Here is a 21,748-nt window from a genome sequence, read left to right as displayed (position 1 = left end):
TTTTGTTATCAAATAGAAAACGAGAATAACCATTACTAGCTTTAACAGAGCGGATCTACCGGCACACCGTCACGCTGCGATCTCAGCGTGGTCAGACGACGTGATTAAATCACAATTTTAATTGAATTACATGTTTTTAATTTCGAGTCATTTTTCCCAGTATAAATCTGGCTAAAGAACTAGTAAACAATGTTTGTCTAATAATGTGAAATTAGATAAGATCAAAAAATGAAAAGGGAGGACAATTTCATGATTTTATATATTTTATTACATATAAGAATTTAATATTGTATGTTTTCATGAATTGTTCAACATTTTTTGCCAATGATAATAATCGACAGAAGAGTAACGATTACCCTCATGGTGGAACAAATGAATAGTTGGCTAGAACGTGAGACCAACGTACTTACATTAACTTACTGGGACGTAAGGTTTACCCAGGTCGTGACGAGTAAAGCTGACGTCTGTTTAACTTTTTGAGGTAACAGTACCGTGACGTTGTAACATATGACCGGTAACTGTGTTGCAAGTTTCAAGAATCGCACGTCTCTTCAGATGACGCGCATTAGAATGGTTCAAAGGAGTTCCTTGAACCATTCAACTAACTCCCTTCTGACAAGTATATATATATTCGATGTACCTTTTGTAAATACTTATATTCTTATTCCAAAAGACATATTTAATTTTCGAAAATATAAATACTACAATTGTGTTACAACGAGAAATACTGAAGACACTCAAGGAAAAATTGTCCATGTGTTGATATTTAAAAATATCGTTTCGTTTTGACGTATCTTATCTTATTGATGAAAAAGAATTGTATTGCCATTTCTTAGGGGAAACGCACTTTTCATTAGACGCGATTTCTCGAACACCATGTGCAGCTCTTCTTCAGGATGATACGTGACTTTCTACAAAGGCCAACGTTTATCAATTTTTCTAGCGGTATACTACTGTCCAGCTATTTACGGACAGAGTCCGTGCTCGCCTAAAGCTAAACGCGGAAGAATTTGCCGTTGGAACATCGGAGTTGCCGGCCAGTGATTATCGAGCAGAATGCTTCGACCTCTAACACCTGTCGGCGTCTCGAGTCGGGTCTTTCTCTCAGGCAGCTTCACCTGTGAATAAAGGGTTTCGAACTTTTCTCAGCGCACGTTAGTCGCGCGCAGAAAAATGCCGAAGGAAGGGTTAACGGTCCTTTATCCGCAATTTTCTGATGACAGCAGTTGGTCTTTCATAGCGAAACACTTGAAGGCCCGCGTTAGCTGACACTGCAATTCCACCAATTTTACAATGACTAACAAACAGATAATAGATTATGGCTTATCGTCAGGTTTGATTGCAATGCTGATTGTAATTAGGGTGATGAGATGCAACGCCATGCTGGCAAGAGATACGTCGAGCAAATTAATGATTTATGGCCGTCGGTGTGTGCAAGTGGAACACATGGAGGGGAAGAGTTATGAGGTGTTCGTGAAATGAATTATTAAGGAATAATTTTACTGTAACTGATGTTATGATATATTATACGTTTGATGCGAGAATACTAACTAATTAGCTGTAAGAATTTTTCTTCTGTTCGCATCTATTGTTTTATGGAATATCTCATTTTAATTAGAAACTTCAAGTATTCGGTTTCATTTCTCGATTACATAAGAGGCAAACGTTCTTTCCTTTCCTTCTGAAGAATCTTTTGAGAAACAAAGTTACTTCGTGGAAATCATCTAATTTACGATTAGAGAATGGAAATGGTAAATCGTCTTGTAGGCTGTGAAACCTTTTTCGTCATCCTGGTCACGAACGAGAGCCAGATCCATGCGATCGACCTCCAGCCACCTCCACGTCGACGTTACATTGTTTCTGGTAAATTCAAAGCCAACGAACGACATTTACCTTTTGCAGCCGATCGGGTGCACTCGTCGTTGGCAACGGAAATCTCGAAACGCCGCGAGAGGTGAAACGAAAGTAATGTACTTAAAAGTGTCTGGTGTCTTCAAAGTTACAAAGTGAACAATTGTTTGTTTAAAATATGTATGATCTGTAATTAATTGAAGATTTGTTTGGGTGATACAAGTTTGAGTGTAATATAATTCAGGAATACGATAATTGTCGAAGATCTTAAGGGTGTCGAGGAAGTATGTATTACGTCCTAAGTTAATGAATGGTTAATGATCACTTGTGTTCTCCAAATGGTGGCACGTGCAGGTCACACCCAAAGGTATTTCAATAAGCGGCTTGAGATTATCGATCCTCGAATATGTTCGTCACGAATTGAGCGTGACATCCGGCGAGCCTGATCACCTAGATCGTAACCGAAACACCTGACCATGGTGGCCGAACTGACGGACATTCCCGTTGCAAGCGCAGAACGAAAAACACCTACAGCTGATCCCGGAACCGCCGTTAAACCGAGGAACAGGCCGAAGTGGATCCAAACCGCGACTCGCGAGCCGATTTACAGCGTTCTCGACGGCGAGAAGCCGGACAGTAACAATTTGCCGACGGGTTTCAACGTGGTGGTGATAAGCGCGGTGAAAAGTGACAAAGCGAAAAGAGACGATTCGGAGGCGTTTCAAGTCGAACAGACAAAAGTTCCGTATCATCTTCCCCAAGTGACGGATAATAGTAAATTAACTTCTCAGAACTCGATACAAGAGATCGAAGATGAGGATCCTCTGTACAGCGTCGTGAAGAAGCCTAAGAAAGTTCAATTGAGTGAAACGGCAGACCTCATCGAGAGGAAGGATCCTCGACCGGTCGAGGATCGATTACAGCCGGAGAGCCGTTCGCGACAAGAGGAACTTCGTCGGTGGCTGCAAATAGCGTCGAAGCAGCTACCGGAACCGCGACGCCTCTTCAATCTCAGCGAAATGTACACTAACCACTTGGGAGAGTTCGATCAGGCCGACTGGAAGAGAAACGTAGCGATGCCTCATGGAATCGTTGGTCTGGTAGGACCTTACCGAGTCTATCAGAATCCTAACGAAAGGCGGGAGTACATGCTGCAGGAGGAAGAGCTGGTCGAGGAAGTGGTCGATTCCGTCAGTGAAATCGCGGCTCGTGAGAACATCGAGCATCACCAAAGAGCGAAATGGCGGATACGGGAGGAAGATGAGGAGACTCTTGTTCCCGATATTCGAAATATTCCCGGACTTGAGGATTTCGCCGCTGAAGACAACAAAGAGTCCGAATGGAAGAAAGTGGACGATCGATCGACGATCGGCTATGGTAAAAGCGATGAGGCGTCGGAATTGAAGGAGCAAGATGTGTACAAGCCAGATATTAATGGAATTGTATCTGGCAAAGAAGAACGAGCCGTGGACGTTCCCGAAGAGGTTTCGACTACGTCCACGTCTTCAATGAAAGAGAAGAAGGGTGAGAGATCCATCTTGTTCCGTTAATAGCGACCTGAATGTACTTTCGCCCGGGGGAAATCTGTTTTTAATGATGCTCAAGCGATAGATCCTGTTGCGGTGAGAACGACACGGAGTCGGTGAATACATTGGGATACGTTCCGAAATCTTTCCTTGCTTCTATTCAGAGTTCAGAATTTATTTCGTACTAATCCATGATTTTAATCCGATCGTACTTACTGTGATCGGCTATCGCGAAGCAGGTATAACTTTGCGGTCACACAGTTCTGAGCAACACGGTTTAGTTTATTAAAGGTACATCGTACTGATTTGTATGCAACTCGTTCGTTAGTCGTACGGTATCGCGTCTGCTGAAAGAGACAGGTAGCGGTAGATCACGACGTGGTTTCACGCGTATAACGCGCCTGATTCTATCGATACGTGCAAAGTGTCCCTTATTAGCGACCAATATTCTCGTTTCCAGCCTGTGATATCTGACCCGTGGCATTAGTTAACGGTACACCGTTGACACATAGACCCATTTCATTTTTATACTTATCTCATTCGATAGATCTATTCGACAGATTCGCTTGATTACTTCGCAGAATTTTTCCGATTACTTAAACAAACAGTTTCCATCGGGCATTCATCATCTGCGAGGGAGAATCGCCGGGCAATCAGCCGACATCTTCATTATTAAAACACATGACGCTATGAATCATTTCAGCAGACTTCTTTCGCCGATCGTCGCTGAACAAACCAGCATTTCCCAGCAACAAACCGCAAGATCGATTAATATCTTAGTCATTAAAACATACATGCTTATAAATCATTTCGCCGCATCTCTTCTCGGTTTTGAATTAACTCATCTCACGCTGCGTGGGTGAGCTAACGAGGAAATTTTCGCTTTAACCAACCAAGCACTTCTAGTGCCACGACCTACAGTACACTGGGAATGCTGTAATTATCATACACATATCTACATTATAGAATGTCGTGACGATGACCGCGAACTTTTATACAAAATTGAACTTTTATAGTATCAATTTGAGTAATGAAGTTTGAAAACAAATTGCATTTATCCTTTAAAAATTGTTATGTGCATTTTGCTGTTATTTTACATTCTTTATGTCTGATTACATCTTATAATTATATAAAATCCTCTATTTAATGATAATTCACGGGGCACAGCAATGACTTTTCAACTTATGCAAAAACTTCTCGAATCTATTAACCCTCCAGCTGCGACTTATGCCATTTTTATGTTGTCAGCGATTGAAGTCGCACATTTCAATCTCCCACCGCAAAATACGGCAGTCATCGAATTTTCGTTATGACGGCAATTCCATTTGAATGTATGTACTTACACACGTACACAAACGGGTCTCATGGATCTCACAGTCCTATTACTTTTTGCGGTAATGAATAGACGACTACGGTTCAACTTTCGCTGTTTTTGTCCTTTACTAATTTGCTGCTCGTCGCAGTAGATCGTTGATCACTGAATTCGATGAATTTTCATGTAGAATAATTGACTTAACGATTTCCTGTCTTATCGGAAACACTAATTAATTGTTTAGTTTCACAAACTTTCCTTTCATGTACTAATTTACACTACCAAATAATAAAAAGTGAAAAATTATTCAGTTACTAGAAGCATATAAAAGTTAGGTTTCGTTTCTTCTTTTTATTAATAAGATACAAGGATTGATTTGACCATTTTGCTATCGGTCCAGCAATTTACCAATTATTGCCATTTTTATACATGTAATCGATTTGTGGATTTAAATGTCTTCATTTTATTATTAGCATACAAGTACTGGTTTGATCATTTTTATGTCGGTCGAGCAATTTACCAATCATTGTCACTTTTGTATACACGGTCGGTTTAATCTTATGGATTCGAATTCTTGGATTTGGGTCATGACGATTTCGTGACAAGTACACATCTGCTAACGACGTGAATTCTGAATAATCCGCGCGATTTCGTTTTACGGAAAAGAAAGTCCCGGCGTTCTTTTTGAACAGATGATACGTACGTTGTCTCCAACCCTTTACTTTCTCGTTCCACTTGGTTCTCAGGGAGATAGTTAATCAATCATACGGAAGTCGCACCGACCCGTCGAACATATGGCGTCGGCATTATCGCCACTCCGACAAAGACTGTCGATTCTGTTACACATTAACGCTTGCTGCGACCATGGCAGTTGGCATGAGACTTAAATCTCCGTACCGGCAATTTCTGTAACTGACCGCCTTGGTTTGGTACAGTTATCCACTTTTGCTACACGGCGATCGCCTATTGCTTTCGAGAAGCAGACCGATATAATTGCACTGGCGCGTGAGAAGCTCAAAGAAAAAGCGTCTGTATGGTAGAAGCGCCGTTTCCATACAGAAAGGTTCTTGTAGATTCTTTTTTGCACGAATAGATGATAAATCTTTTGCTCAAATTATAAGTGTAGACAATAATATACGTATGCAAATTTTTACATTCTTAACAATATTGTGTTCGGTTGAAGTTCCAGTGTGAATGTCTGTGTCGATAAATGTTAATGGAATGTATATCATTTCTATAAGACAAGAAGGAAAATGAATGACAGTTACGAAGAGTTTGAGGAAAATAGAAATTTTATAAAATTGTACAAGCCACCACGTGCTTGAATATGCAAATTATTCTACAGAATATTGTATTTATGTACAGACGATGCTCCTTCAATCTTAAAATTGCAAACAAGAGGATCTTATTTCAAGATACGTCTTATCTAGGAAAGAGCTAAACTTTTTATTATTTTCCGTAAGTCATCAATTTTTCGAACAGGCGTATATATTTTCCTTTAAGCACCATTGCGTACCGGTTTCGCAAGCCTCGTGAACATCCAGGGTTATTAAAGAAAAAGTTATACTTCCTACATTTACACTTATTTTGCAGAGAATAACGCATAGAGTAACTGTTGGTTGCCATTTAAAACGCGCGACATTTAACGCTGCAGATGCTGCGAACGTAATTGTTTTTACGTTCTTTAACGTCGTAAATTAGAAATGTTACGCATGCCTCTGCTTCCCATATGTCGTATAGGTCAGGGGTCGATTTCGAATCCAATAGGTGAAATGCTTTAATTGGAAAGTATGTGCGAGGAATATTTAAATGAAAATTACACACGTGAAAGTATTTTTCATCATAAATTTTGACTTATACATTGTTCTTTATATTTAGTTGATAGCGAAATCATGCTTAGTTGACAAGTAGAAATAGGGACATTTACCTTACTGATTATATATTAAAATAAAATGGTAAGCTAATAATCGAAATATAATGATCTCACAATTCTGTGTGATACTGTATAAATTATTGTCATTTAAATTAACTTAAGACTTCTCACAATTGTATACAGTAATATTTATAATTACGACATGAAATGTATATAACAGAAAGACAACAGAGAGCAACTGTATTTAATCTTGAAAATTTTGCATTAAACTTGGTACTTGGCATTTTAAATTCCAAGTCACGTAAAACTGCGGTGCGAACATCGTGAAAGCAAAGAAGAAAACGAGGTGAAAGGTATCCAAGGAAAATGTCCTTGGTACATGCATATGAACGTACGCGGAACGTAATTTTTCGCTTCGAAATTGCATTGAAACGCTTGTTTCCCGTGGACAACGACAAATCGTCTTGCGAATAGTTGCGAGACGTTCGACGCGACTCACGTGAAAGCAGATTGGTCGCATCGCCAAGTGCCAAGCCGGCGCGTGTTGGCGTCGAAGCCTGTCCGTCTACCGTGTGCATATACATACATACATCTGCATACATATAGTGCATAGGTACAGTTGTTTTGCCCGTTCGAACTTTCATGAATTTTCGTCCCGAAAGCGCGCACACTTATACACGCTCATAATAATCATACGCAGGCATAAATCGTGATACATTCACACAGAATCGTGTTCCCTTAGATAAGAAGTTAATATTTAATCTTGTCTCCTGTCACATTTTATTTTATTCAGTCATAAACACACTAAATGTATTGAGCGTTGAGCGAAATGATATTAGTTTCCTATTTAGAGGAACGCATGCCAACGTGAATGTACCGCAATTTGTTTATGTCTATGTGGGTCCAGAATGAGAATACACACGTTTGGATCGCTTTCGTGTTCCAACAAAACCGGTTAAGCGCTGAAAATGAATTTCGGGCACGATTTCACGCGATCGAAACTCGTTCCTCTTCTATCACGGCTGTCGTTATTATCTTAGATCGTACGCTCTTTGAACTTCGCTTTCTTCCCTTTCTTCTATTCCCAGCGCGCAGCGGCATGTCTCAATTAAATGTGTATGGAGTTAAATCGGTGCCCGCTTCTCTCTAGCGACCACGGATCCGTTCAGTTTCATGCGCCGTAAAATGAGTCGATTAGTCTCGCATGGTTGAACTATGCAGAAAAAGAGAAAAAGAAATATGCATCGGCGCGGGAGCGTTATCACCGTCATTCCTTTCAAGGAACACGTAATTCGCGAAGATAAAATCAGCCCGGGAAGCTGAAACAACGTTTTATGAGTCTGGCAAACGAGACTTTCTGCTACTGTCTGTATTAGGTTGATACTGTTCCATCCTACGTAATCATCTATCACTAAACGGATTTATAGGAAGTCAACTGTATAAGAATGCAAATAATGTGCAAAAGCAGTTGAGGTACCATTTGAAGAGCAAAAGAAAGTTTTGATTGGGCATTCATTTTTAAAATAATACTGCAAATGTTTTATTTTTCCTAAACAATTGTAGCCAAATCACTAATCGTTGGCAACAAAATTGAGTGCACAGAATTATCGCCTAACTTCCTTAAAGTTTCTAATATATGAAGAACAATTTTTTAGTACAGACGTGACTCATCTCGCTTCTACCAGTTTCTAGTTCATAGTCGACGTTTAACAAGAAATTTTTCAGTTATTCTATTTTTGATTTAAAAATGTTAAACGATCCAAAAAATCTTCATTGTTCACAAAATTAAAAGTGCATCCAAGAAAAATAGTCGAGTAGGGCTCTGCATAAGGATGACTATGCCCCTGCGTGAGAGTGCTCTGATCACCGCCAATCCGTCTCACTGCATATGCGAGAGTCCTGGTGCACCAAAGCCAGGATTAGTATTTCCGCGGAACGCATAGAAATGGAACAGGAACACCCCTACGACTGGCGAGGCAGATCATCCAAGATGCACGAGCCAAACTCTGGTCAATCGCTGGACCAGAATTGCACTTTCTGCCTCTGATATATATTCAAGCAAAATCTGACTGATAAACTATTATTCGCAGCGCGGGTATACTAAGACGCGAGCAAAATTGATTGATTGAAGCAAGAGATAAAAATAATTTAATGTGTCAAGGATCGTTTAATAAAAATTCCAAGATTTGTTTCCATTCATTTATTAATCAGAATTTAGCCATTTTTACAATACATTACTGAATTTCCTACTGTAGTGATCCGTAATCTGTTAATAAAATATTTAAAACATATTCGTTTCAAAAGAGAGTGTATTAAAAATGTATTCAGCTCGGATGACGTAGATTGGAAAAGGACTACCGAGGTCTAAAGAAAATTACAATTAATTGAGAAATCGGGATAGAGGTGGATAGCCGCGAGCCACGGACGCAGCCAATAATTCATACGACAGATGGTTGTAGTGAATTCTTTTCTTCCGTCAACGTTAGCTAGTTCTCGTGCCTAGATTGTGCATTACGGCATAATAAGTTATCTCATCACGCAAACCACGCTTTGGGTGGTGAGCGATTAATCGTATTAAGCGGGGTTAAACGTTTGCGAACATATTAATTTGTATGTCGCCATAGCTGCTCGTGGCTCTGCTCGCAACACGTGCACGCAACATCATAGACATTGTAAGTTGCAAGCGTGACCCTTTAATCGCGTGCATCTTGATAACGGCGGAACCAAAACAACTTCGATTCGCTTAGTTAGCTAGGCTGCGTGATGCATGATATCTGTTGTAAAATTATTAAATGCTTTAGAAACTGATGTTTTAATAGCATGTTCTAAACAGGGAGATAATAGGAGAGGCGGTGGCGAACTTCACAAGCGTGCAATGCTCAACGGAATGAGAAAATGATATCTATTAAGCTTAATCTAAGCTAAATATAATTTTCTTATTTCGTACTTTGGGTAAACAATTATTTCAGTTTTCTTTAAAACCTATGTAAGAAGACTGTCTATCTCAGCGGAGGAAAGGCTCGTTCCATTACGCGGTTTCGTATATTTAGGACGTACCACGGGAAATCTCGAATATCCTCTGCTATTGTAAAAGCTAAGCGACACGTTAAGCTACGTGTATTGACTGTGTACTTATCTCTTCGCGTTGAAAACGGGGTTACGAGAAACGACACGATCATCATCGCGACCATCTTCATTATCATCATCATCGACATAATCGTGCTGGTTCTCGTCATCGTCCTGGTCAGCATCACCATCACCACCACTACCATCACCGCTGGGCACTTTCGTGTCCCAGACCATTCGATGCGTTCTCTCGATGTACACTTCTGGGTTACCCGACATTCTGTCTCGCGATAGTGTCTGGAGCACTTCGCCCTTGCCGTTCCGTTGAAAATCGTGCGACGCGCTTCTGCCTCGGTTCGCCATTGCTTCGCCATGGACGATGATTCGAACATGTTCGTAACGGCGATTGGTTTCTTTTGACGAAATCTCTGAGGTAAATTCCTTCACGTTGTGGAACAGATGATGGAACTAATATACCGTTTAACCTGTTATGTGATCTTAAATTACTATACAATCTTTAACACGGATATTATGTCGAATACTCGCATGATTAATCAGTGAATCAATCATTATTTATGAGATGCTTGTTAATAAACACCTGTCGTAAGCAATTCAGTTTTAACAGACAGTTGTTTTATTATATCCAATATTCAAATATAAGAATGATTTATCAATGAACCGGCTATTATCTAGAAAGATGCTCCTAAACGTGTATCGGAAGCAATTTATAATACGTTTCACTGAGTATGTGATTTACGGTGGGTAAATAAAGTTTCTGAGAAGTCTGTGTTTTTGCTTTCACGCATTAGGAAGAAAATTAGTTTCTCGAATTCTTTTGCCAGCTGTTTCTGTTTTTTGTAACTCAGAGGATGTAACGAAGCAGATGCTCGGCAAACTGCAAGCTCTTAAATCTCCGAGTTTTTACCTGATTTCCACAAAGTTTCGCAATTCATTTCAAAATGAATATCGAAGATCATAAACCTAACAAAAATTATTATAAACGCGCGGTGGAAGTCATAAATTTCAAAGATAATTTTATGTATTACTCTCATAAGAGAAAAATTAATTAATCAAATATAAATATGTGGAGTCAAGTATAATTAGCAATATATATTCTATCTATAACTTTCATTATTAAAATGCCGATTGCGTGTTTTGATGCATTCTCCAGTTACAAATGAGTTTCCTAGATGCATTTTATAGACGGAAATGTTAAACACATTAAAGCAAGTACTTCACTCATTACTGCATACAGCTACCGTTGCTGTTCAAACGATACGCTTTTTAGAATATCTCTGCATATCTTAAGCACGTTTACATGTTTCCTTGACTACATTATTCGACCATAACTCAAGCCCGCCAAGTGTATCGTTCCCCCTAATCCGGCTGCCATTAATTATCGCACGCGTTCCAGCCACGCAAAAGTCAAATAGATCAACTACATGTTTTACAGAAATTAGTTATAGACTGTAGAGAGACAATTTATACTCCATACACAATACAAATCCAGTTATAGTATTATATTTAAAGAATCTTCGGAATTTATTGTCCTCGAAGTGTATTTTAGCCTTTGAGTGACGTTCTTTCTTATTTTATTTGGGGAACAAAAATTGAAATATTATCTTTTCTAAAATAGTTTGACTTTGCAGTTTGGTCATTTTTCTACTATGCGTGGAATTTTGTAAATATCTTCAGCAGCAGACATACTGTTGCGTTTTATCTGTCATGGAAATCTCTCGTATTCCTCTTGGCCCCCATCAATATGGAATTCAAACTAAAATGATCGTTGGATGTCGAACTCTGACCTTTGCACCGGACCTAGCATAATCGCGAATTCATCCTCGAGATTTATCGGCGATGCTATTGATTTTCTGCTTGAACCTCCGCTAGGCACAAAGAGTAATATTAATAATAAGCGTATTCCTCGAACTAACGGAACATCTTGAGAAGATGCTTATCACACAATGTGCTAAAACCGGTCGCCAGCCTACGCGTTTAGTGATTATGTGTATATAGAGATCAGTGATATGTGTAAACGCGTGTGTTCATTTGTTACAAATGATGGTAAAGGTTTGATAAGTTTTCTTGTGTTCTTTGTGATTTATTTAGTCCCACTTTACTAATATACTTACAGTTATTTATTGTTATGGATCAGATATTATCATTTAGAAAAAGAGTTTTCAATTTTAGAATATTTTACTACCTCTATCCCATAATAATAGTAGCAAAAGAAAATAAATATAGAACGCAACATTTATTATAAAAAAACTAGATTAAATTAAACAATAAAAATATTATTCCTAACTTTTATCTTGACTGTTCAGATAGTTTCTGGATTTTTCAATAATTTCGTTACTTCGCATTTTAAACCTGTAAGTAGGATCCCTTGGCTTCGAAGCTTTACTTTCCCTATATTATATTGCTTTTCTCTTGATGCATCAAGAACTGGACAATTGCATCTTGATCTTTGCTTAAAAACTCTTCTTTTTTTTGTCTTACTTCTATAATGGGTTGACATTCAATTGAAATAAAACAATTGATTTCGATCAGCGGATGAAATTAGAAAAATAGTTATTTGGGGAACAAAAATTGAAATATTATCTTTTCTAAAATAGTTTGACTTTGCAGTTTGGTCATTTTTCTACTATGCGTGGAATTTTGTAAATATCTTCAGCAGCAGACATACTGTTGCGTTTTATCTGTCATGGAAATCTCTCGTATTCCTCTTGGCCCCCATCAATATGGAATTCAAACTAAAATGATCGTTGGATGTCGAACTCTGACCTTTGCACCGGACCTAGCATAATCGCGAATTCATCCTCGAGATTTATCGGCGATGCTATTGATTTTCTGCTTGAACCTCCGCTAGGCACAAAGAGTAATATTAATAATAAGCGTATTCCTCGAACTAACGGAACATCTTGAGAAGATGCTTATCACACAATGTGCTAAAACCGGTCGCCAGCCTACGCGTTTAGTGATTATGTGTATATAGAGATCAGTGATATGTGTAAACGCGTGTGTTCATTTGTTACAAATGATGGTAAAGGTTTGATAAGTTTTCTTGTGTTCTTTGTGATTTATTTAGTCCCACTTTACTAATATACTTACAGTTATTTATTGTTATGGATCAGATATTATCATTTAGAAAAAGAGTTTTCAATTTTAGAATATTTTACTACCTCTATCCCATAATAATAGTAGCAAAAGAAAATAAATATAGAACGCAACATTTATTATAAAAAAACTAGATTAAATTAAACAATAAAAATATTATTCCTAACTTTTATCTTGACTGTTCAGATAGTCTTTGGATTTTTCAATAATTTCGTTACTTCGCATTTTAAACCTGTAAGTAGGATCCCTTGGCTTCGAAGCTTTACTTTCCCTATATTATATTGCTTTTCTCTTGATGCATCAAGAACTGGACAATTGCATCTTGATCTTTGCTTAAAAACTCTTCTTTTTTTTGTCTTACTTCTATAATGGGTTGACATTCAATTGAAATAAAACAATTGATTTCGATCAGCGGATGAAATTAGAAAAATAGTTATAATTCGTAATAAGTGACAGAATATGATTCGAAATTCTTTGAACTTGTAGCGGCCTATCGAGGGAAAGAGAGATGTTCAATTTTCCTTGGAATTAATTACACGGTGGCGCAGACTCGTTAATTACCCATGACTTAAATCATCTTGAGAACGTTCAGATACAGTAGTGAGTAGTAGGCGGTTAATAGTAGGTACAAAAAGATGGAACGTGAAAAAGAATTGTTCTCCTTCTACACTTAATAGATACGTACATATATGTACAGTGTTGTCGATAAGTTGATGAAGAGTCTAGACAAAATAATCCCTTACTTCCAATAAAAAAATTTAATAATGAATGTTGTATAATTGTATCACAACTCATCTACTTTCTATCAGACTTAATCTCTCTCTCTGACTCTACCAACTATCAGTATTGCCAAAAAATTACATTACTTCGAAATTTTAATTGATTGATACATAAAATAAATCAATAAGAATAGTAGTTGAATTTAAAATAATCAATCATTTTTTATTGAGCGCTTATCAATCTATCATTTCATTTTCACTTATTGCATTACATGATTTCAAATGAATGTCAATAAAAGTATTTTATTCATTATATAAAGATATTGATAAATAAGAAGTTATATCTATCACAAGTGAAATTTATTTTGGATTCTTAGGTCTTATTAACTGTCCAGTGACTTGTGAACGGGACTGTACGCAGAACGTGCACAATTATTATTGGAAGATGTACGATACGACTTTCGAAGAAATGAATGCTGTCTTACCAATTTCATAGTTGCTCGCTGGGTTTAATCGCTCGTCTAATTCCTACTCTCAGCGGTTGATATATATGATTTCATTATACTTTTCATTTCTAATCGCCTTTCTAAACAAAGTTTTGATCGAATTACCAATTTTCATCAATTAATTCAACGAGCACCGAATCGAAACCGATCGACCATTCTTTTAACTTATCACCGATTCGTTTCGTGACGCTCTTAAACAGCCTTTAAATTTTAAATCATTCGAGTTGAAACTACTGAAATAACAGATGTACGAATTCTTCCAGCGAAAGTTATCCGTGTTACTCCACTGACCCAAAATATCAGAGTGGATACATTTGGCGCGTCTTTCCTGGAATTCATTTGTGACGATACACATATTGAACTGAATGAATTTAATTTAGTCTTCATCCAAATATAGATACTTTATGAAATGTACAGTCTTCTGAATATTTTCAAGATATTTTACCTACTTAATTTTATCTTCTTGAAATTAATATATGCAATTATATGAAAACTTTACATAATATGGAAGACTTGACTCACTAAATAGTTATTTCATTAGAAGTAATTAAATTCTTTAGGAAGAGATTGAAACAATTTAGTCAATCTAACATATGTCATGTATTTGTGATTCTCTTGTAACTAGTTAATTATACATTCTGTGTTCGTAATTAATCTAGCCAGCAATGAACAGCATGATAAGGATAGCCTAAACGAGACGGGAAGCACAACGGGTGGCACCGTGGAGGGTGCACCCGGGGGAACCCCTAGCAGGGGTGAAAGAAACGAGACCGAGCTACCGGCCTCTGAGGCAACCAGACGAGCACCATCGAGGTCTCTAATCTCCAGGATCCTCTCTAGGACACGCTCCTCGAACGACCTTCTGGATCATTCTGCATCCTTGTAAGATCATTTGTTCATTCCTCCTCACTTAATTTAATTTGTCTCAATTCGTTACACGTACAATTAATTTCTTGAATACAAAATTCACTGGAAACGAGAAGACGAAGATTCCCTGTCGAGGACTGCTGATTATTTTGGTGATTGTTACAGTTCTCAACTATGGGTTATCCTCTCGAACGTATATGGTCAGTTCATCGTGGTGCTAACCATCGCGCTTTGCTTGGCCGAGGTCATGGACACACCTGTGCCTCTGCTCAGTTTGCAAGTAAGTTTTTATTTTTATCTCAATCCAATACAATCATTCAATTTACATTTTATTTAAAGACAGTTATTTTCAAGATAAAATGAACTTGAAGTCATAATTTTTATTTTATTTTTTTGTTAAGAAAACAATTTCTTTTTTTAAGATACTATTTTTGTTAACTGCATAGGTACGGGTTTAAGGCGAGAATATTATAACTTTCGGATCGTAAAAAAACGGTTCGTTTGTCAATATTTCATTTAATAGCTACACGCTTAGTTAATCCGCCGTTTAACTATGTAATAGCTACGTAGCATCTGTCGCTTTTATCGATGCTCTTTAACTTCCCCTGCTCCTCTTGGTGGATAAGTTGGTAGATTCTTCTTCCTTACTCGTTTTACGATCGCGCCTGTTTTAGAATTTTTCTGATTCTTCGGGCTAGTAACGGTACGGCGATGCCTCACGATGTTGACTGATCAATTCTTAACCGTTTCTTTGATACGGTTCGAGCACAGTTTTTATACCATTGAGATCTAAGATGGATAACAAGTTTCCAGAGATATTCACAGATAATTGCATATCTTGTGGTCAGCTCTTTAAATTGACAATCCTCGTTTTACTGTCGAATGCATCTAATCTCTAAACATTTATGTAGGGTTGTTTTTATGGTACAGTTAATGGAATATGCTTTTACGACACGTTAATAGAATTCAAGTAGGCTTTAATTAACGGTGCCTGAAATAACAGATTATTACTTAAGATTTTAATTCCCATTTAATAGTAACTTTCGAAATTACTTTAGTATACCCTCGTTACATCGAATGACTTCACGTTTATTTATTTCTGACCGCAACTGCTTACATTTCATTTCATTTTTCTGTATCTTCATACAAAAGATTTATACGAAGATTCTCTGAATTGTAGAAAATTTTCTACTTAGCCATAAAATTTTTTATGAAGGGTGCAATCTAACTTTGTTCGCAGGGCGTGTTCCTGACCTACCTGTATGTGGGCAGCATAGCGGTGATCATCAGTATCTATATCTGGGTGTTAGTGGACAGTTGCAAGGGTCTGAGCACCAGTGCGGCTGGCGTCGAAGACGTGGAACTCGGCGGCGCGTCCTTAACGAGATTCGGATCACTGAAACGTGCTCATATCTCGCGTTCTAGGACGGCACCGACGAGTTTCTATATTCGGGTTGGAGCGTTGCGTGAGTTTCTTCACTAATAAATTCAATTTCAATTACAATAATGCAACGGACTGGTGTTAAATAATAAATGTGATCGATGAAACAGTTTTCGGTTTGGCGACTCTCGTCTTCAGTGGTTTAGAAATGGCTATGCATTCGATGATGAAGGGCACCGAGTGCTTGAGCGATATCGTCTTCGTGCATCCGGTGCTTCATGGCCTGTTCACGTTTCTCCAGATGCATTTCTTATTTGTCAATTCGCAGGTGAGCAAATATTAAATTAATCATTATGCAAAATTAATTGATTAAAATGAACTTATCATTTTGGTGCGAAATCAATTGTTATTCACTTTTAGTAATTCTTATTTCTTGCTACTTTTATCCGTTTTGATTTTCTAGCTGAACTAACACGTATTAGCGCGTTACATTTACTTGTTTCACTTTCTTTTCGAAAATGCAAAGGTGTTTACTTTTGCCACATTCGAATGTATACAGTTTCTAAAAATGATTCATGTCCACAACTTTCCTTGCTCTTCAATTTTTGTCATTAACTTGCAAAATCACGTGGTGAAAGTGGAATTAAATATGAAGTTTACTGTGTATGCTCGCAGGTCCTTGTGGAGAGATTTGGATTAGCAGCGAGGTTTGGGTTCATTCATTTAGCTGCCACGAATATTGCAATCTGGATTCGGTTAGTGATCTGGGATTCGGCGCAAGAATGGACGTACTTCGTTCATTTGGCGCAGCGGGGACTTCACAATTCGGCTTCTCCATTGAATCTTCGCGGATTCCCGGAGTCCCTCATTAGGCATAAAGATTCAATAGGTACATTTTATTTTGTTTGAGAATGTGTATGCGACACGAATTATTTGAAATGTCATTATTCATTTTATTTCAGATCATTCTGCGGTAGAGAAAGAAGTTGTTGTACCGTATCAGCCAATCTCGAACGAGCAAATATCACAAGTGATCAGCTTGCAGGAATGTTTGAATACTAACACTCTCGGCCAACTGTGGACATCGACAATGCCAGTTTTATATCCCTTTATCGTACAATTTAGGTACATATACTAATCCATTTAAACGTTATAATATCCACAACTATTTACTATATTTAAATGACAACAAATAAATGTGCAGTTTAATCGCCGCGGCGGTAACTTTTGTGATGGGCCAGAACGTCGGCCGCAATCGACTACCACACAAGCCAAAGTACCATAGCAACAAAGATCTGACGAGTCACATGAATGTTGGGTGCGACGGCTCCAGCAAAGGTCTATTCCTCGGCATGCTGTGCATGGTTGCCGGTATAGTGGTAATATTAATATTCCTGGTCGTGAAGGAGGACGAGCATTTTCCTCCGACGACCCTGTCTTGGTTAACTTGCGGCACCCTGACCAGCATCCTGGCGTTGAGTACCCTAATGACGGCCAGCGGTTTGGTTCAAGTACGTCAGATGTCCATCGTGTCCAGACCACCGGCCACGCTGGATACTTTGCTGTCGAACGTCGCTCTGTTCGGTGTGCAACTGTACTCTGTCTTCACAATTGTGGTCTGTGCTTGTTCCTTGGCAATCTTAGAGGACGAGAGCGAGGAGACGCGCGGTAGACATGTAATGCTTTTAACCGCATCGATTCTACAATTGATCCAATGCTTCGCTCAAAGCACTCTGATAGCCGAGGCGTCCAAGAGAGAGTGCATAACACGTTTTCAAATAATAGCGAAACCGGCCAGACAGGTGATCACGTTCTTGCTGTTCAGCAATTCAGTCCTGTGGGCATTTGATACCACGATCACCCAGAATTGGTTTTCGCAAGAGCTTCAACTGAGATTCTTCGGCGTTCTAGCCTGGGGCGTGATATCTAGAATAGGTTTACCACTGTTGATATTCTACCGGTTTCACAGTTGCGTACTGCTACTGGAGGCGTGGAACAAGTGCTATAGGATGCCCAGGGGCGAGCATCCGCTCAACTGACGACACAGAACGCTACACCCATGTTCCTCTAGGTTCGTAAACTCATCCCATTTTTGTATTTTCCTCTTTCTACCATATTTCACTTCACAAGATTACTTTTTTTTATAGGTTGAAGCCGAGAAGGCACCGCTCTTACTGCCGAAAAGTGACCATCGATCTAGGCGAGGACAACGAATGGTCCTCCACGATCGACACAACCCCAAAGACACCGTTCGGTCCGAATTCGTGGATCACGAGTTCGTCGAATTTCGTTCCTTTTGTCGACAATCGGCTCTATTTCGATCCGAATTCTTTGCTCTGCGTCGCCACGTCGACAGTCGATCCGCAGAATTCGGAGCAGGCGATCCGATCATCCGAACTTCTTCAACGTCATCATCATCACCATCATCATCATCATCATCATCATTATCCTCATCGTCGGCATCACCATCATCACCGTCACCACAGGAGGCACCGACGCGTGGTCAGTGATCCGGGTGCGCGGGATTGGAATGTCGGTGAACAAAACGCAAAGCGGCATCGCAGGATGTTCAGCTACGATACGGGTATCACCGGACTCAGGTTGATCGAGGAGGGATCCGGGGCCGATGACAAGGCACCGCCTCACGACGAGACGAATACGTCGACGTTCAGGAAAGTGCCATGGCATCCGAACTTGCACATGCTCAAAATCAGGAGAACCTAGCACCACAAAACACGACGCACACACCTGGATTGCAAGAATTAGATTATTTAACAAGTTGATCGACCATTTCGTTAATAGCAAAGTATTGTATTCTTCAGTTACTAAGTACTGTAAGAGTAGGGCATCGGATAGTGTTTCTTCTAATAAATAAAATGTTTATGTTACTAAGTTAGCTCAGCTCTGATTACAACGATGAAGCATTGTCTATTCTATCCTCTAACAGGAAGTCGTAGCTTTGTCGTTTCTCAGGTCACGATATCCGTTCTTCCGTCCAATTGTGAACGTTCGATTAGATTTTTTATAAGATACCGTATTTAGATTGTAAAGGATCTAACGTATTTATAATGTGTATACGAACACAAGAATATAGAATACGATTTCTATTCGAATAAATTGAATATCTGTTTATATTTCTTATTTATAAGTACTTAAATCCATAAATGTATAAAGTATGCCTGTGCAGGCATCGTCTTTAATTCATTTTCCATGGAGATTTTCTCATGAAAAACAGAAGCAGCGAGATCGAAAGATATCGAGAAAGTGAATCGACAATAATTAGTGAAAGCGTAGGTCGAATAGTGGGGAGAGTTAGTTGACCTTGAAGACGCTAAGTATCGCTTCCTATTACAATGCTGACGAAGGCCAGTAAAAATCATTTAAGAGTGCAGTACCTTTTCATGTCACATACAATATTATCGTTCATAAGCATTAATGCATAGAAATTTATTTATTGTGCAAGTCATGCGAAATATTGCGTTTCCACTAGCCATCGGGACTGCGTCACACTTTACTTGAATCGTTGACGCAGCTCTTAGTTTTGTTTTTTATTTTATCGAATTTTATGTTACAAGTATTAAGTCTCGACGTTTGTTGTATATATTTATTTGTAGCGAATGAGAACCGTTAACATTTATATAGTATTGAACTCGGTACATCGTATGGCAGAGATACATTCGAAGGGGCATACATACCATTCGTTGGCTACTCAACTCGTATTACCTGTTTGATGTTCGTCAAAATACAATAAAATATGTTTCTTGCTGATACTACTAAAGCTTTTCAAAATTAATAGTCTTGGAAAGTAACATCTTTTCATCTTTTTCTTATCGCAAATTTTATATACATTGTGATAAGATTTATAATTATGTTTTATACTGGTAGTTTTAAATATAATGTATTTGTTGAATGGAACAAAATTAATAAAATATTCTTTATTCTGTTAACGATTGCATTGTGTGAGGTTTTATGTCCTCTCTCGAACGAGTCGAGCAAAGCTTATTAGAACGAATAATGTGTGTGAGTTCGTAAAACGCTTAACGTAGATAAAGTAAACCTCTAATCTTAAGTAATGAAGACAAAACGGATAGTTTATTATAAGTAGTTGATTAACGTATCAAATAAAACTAAAAAGAAGTGTTACCCTAATAAAAGTGAACTGTAATATCAGTATTTCAGAATTTCTTAGCATTCAGTAAGCAACGAAAGAAGATCAGTTATAGAATGTTCTCACAATTAGAAGATGAGGGAACTAATTCCTTCTCACTGAATAATTAAACGCTATGTGCCTTAAAAAGAATCGAACTGCCAAATATGAAAACCGATATGTCCGCAGACAAGTAGAATATGTTAATTCAGTTGGACGTTAGTGGAACAATAAGTGTCGGCATACTCCATTATTTAAAATATAGAATCATATTTTTAAAAGACGATCTAGGAGTTTCATATAATTATACGTCTGTCAAGAGACGATCCAGAAATAAATAATAAACTATCATCAAAATATCATTTATATGATAACGAAAATAATTTCTTTCTACGTTTCAGCACGAGTTGTTCCGTTATTGTAACATCTTTTTCTCTTCCGTAAGACATCATGTAGTTTCAGTTAACGATAGTGTTAGATCAATTATCCGGAGATGTACGAGAATGAACCGAGAAGGAATTCCGCGAACGATTTCAATTTCAGATTTAATCGAGACCAACGTCGTCCTGCGAGTTCGGTTTCGGAGGTTCCGGTTTAGCGGCACCCGGGAAGCCGGGCATGCCACCCATCATACCGGGGAAACCACCAGGCATTCCACCAACGCCTCCGAACTTTGATGCCATTTTATTAATAAACGCCATAATCTTCGGGTTGCTTTGGTACTTCATAATATTCGCTGGGTTCGTGGAGATTTCTTTGAACGCTTCGGCCACTTCCGGGTCCTGCAACAATTACCCAACAATTTTTGTTGTATACATATTACAGATAATTAAGCTGTGGATTTATAAGCAAATTTTATACGTATGAGATATAAAAAAATACATGTAATAAAAGACATGCAAATATTAGAAACAAGACACATATGATTATGTTCAAAAGAAAGATAATTCCTACGTTTTCATATTAATACTAATAGAGTTTGATTCTCAATAAAAGTCTATAATCTAAATGTAACTTTATTTGTAACAGTTATACACGAGTTAATTAATGGGTAATTACCTGGAAGGCTTGAAGTACGTCTGGATCGTTAAGGAATTTGTAGACATTATACATTCCAGTGGAATCGCCGCTAGCATCGGTTTGCGAAGTGCGGGTATTCTCTTCGTAAGCCTTTGCACTTTCCCGAGCTTTTCTCAGTCTCTCTTGTCTATCGCGCTCCAATTTCTCTTGAACCTTACGTTCCTTCTTTCTCTTATGTTCCTCGATCTTCCGAGCCTGTAAAAAAAAAGCGTAATCAGAATCATGTTAATACTGTTTGAAAAAACTTTTAAAACTTTATTTTAAATTAAATTTATTGTGGTATTGAGACGTCTATACATAAGT

The 21,748-nt window shown here is 38.2% G+C and overlaps 3 protein-coding genes across 5 annotated transcripts in view; 2 read left to right on the top strand and 1 right to left on the bottom strand.

Annotated features, from left to right (window-relative positions):
- The first annotated feature begins 1,916 nt into the window (after positions 1-1,916).
- LOC108622055 (proton channel OtopLc) lies at positions 1,917-18,456 on the top strand. Its single transcript, XM_018019710.2, has 9 exons — positions 1,917-3,375; positions 14,630-14,852; positions 15,003-15,117; positions 16,078-16,303; positions 16,389-16,546; positions 16,894-17,107; positions 17,181-17,343; positions 17,423-18,289; positions 18,366-18,456. Exons 1-8 carry the CDS (start codon positions 2,328-2,330, stop codon positions 18,255-18,257), a joined length of 2,982 nt encoding a protein of 993 aa, XP_017875199.1. The 5' UTR covers positions 1,917-2,327; the 3' UTR covers positions 18,258-18,289; positions 18,366-18,456.
- Positions 18,298-19,350, top strand: LOC108622052 (transcription factor MafB-like; the record flags this gene model as incomplete). Its single annotated transcript, XM_018019707.2, has 1 exon — positions 18,298-19,350. A coding segment is annotated over one exon (645 nt), but the record flags the coding sequence as incomplete, so codon positions are not given.
- A 1,363-nt stretch (positions 19,351-20,713) lies between these two features.
- Positions 20,714-21,748, bottom strand: part of LOC108622065 (putative protein FAM10A4) — a 15,003-nt gene continuing 13,968 nt past the window's right edge. For all 3 annotated transcript variants that reach the window (XM_018019721.2, XM_018019722.2, XM_026811194.1), the window contains 2 exons: positions 21,425-21,640; positions 20,714-21,147 (listed from right to left, as the gene is read on the bottom strand). In XM_018019721.2, coding sequence (XP_017875210.1) covers positions 20,911-21,147; positions 21,425-21,640 — 453 coding nt within the window. In that variant the 3' untranslated portion in view covers positions 20,714-20,910. The remainder of the gene's footprint in view (positions 21,148-21,424; positions 21,641-21,748) is intronic.

Source organism: Ceratina calcarata, unplaced genomic scaffold (assembly GCF_001652005.2).
Source record: "Ceratina calcarata isolate Rehan_Ccalc_2016 unplaced genomic scaffold, ASM165200v1 scaffold203, whole genome shotgun sequence".
Classification (NCBI taxonomy): domain Eukaryota; kingdom Metazoa; phylum Arthropoda; class Insecta; order Hymenoptera; family Apidae; genus Ceratina; species Ceratina calcarata.
Note: the sequence above shows the minus strand (reverse complement) of the source record. Positions and strands in the feature narration are given on the sequence as shown.

What these genes read in the sequence shown, in the direction of transcription:
- LOC108622055 (XM_018019710.2), top strand. Translation starts at nt 2,328, where the DNA reads ATGGTGGCCGAACTGACGGACATTCCCGTTGCAAGCGCAGAACGAAAA. An exon ending in TTCAATGAAAGAGAAGAAGG is followed by an intron (nt 3,376 to 14,629) that starts GTGAGAGATCCA and finishes TAATTAATCTAG; the next exon opens with CCAGCAATGAACAGCATGAT. An exon ending in CTGGATCATTCTGCATCCTT is followed by an intron (nt 14,853 to 15,002) that starts GTAAGATCATTT and finishes TGATTGTTACAG; the next exon opens with TTCTCAACTATGGGTTATCC.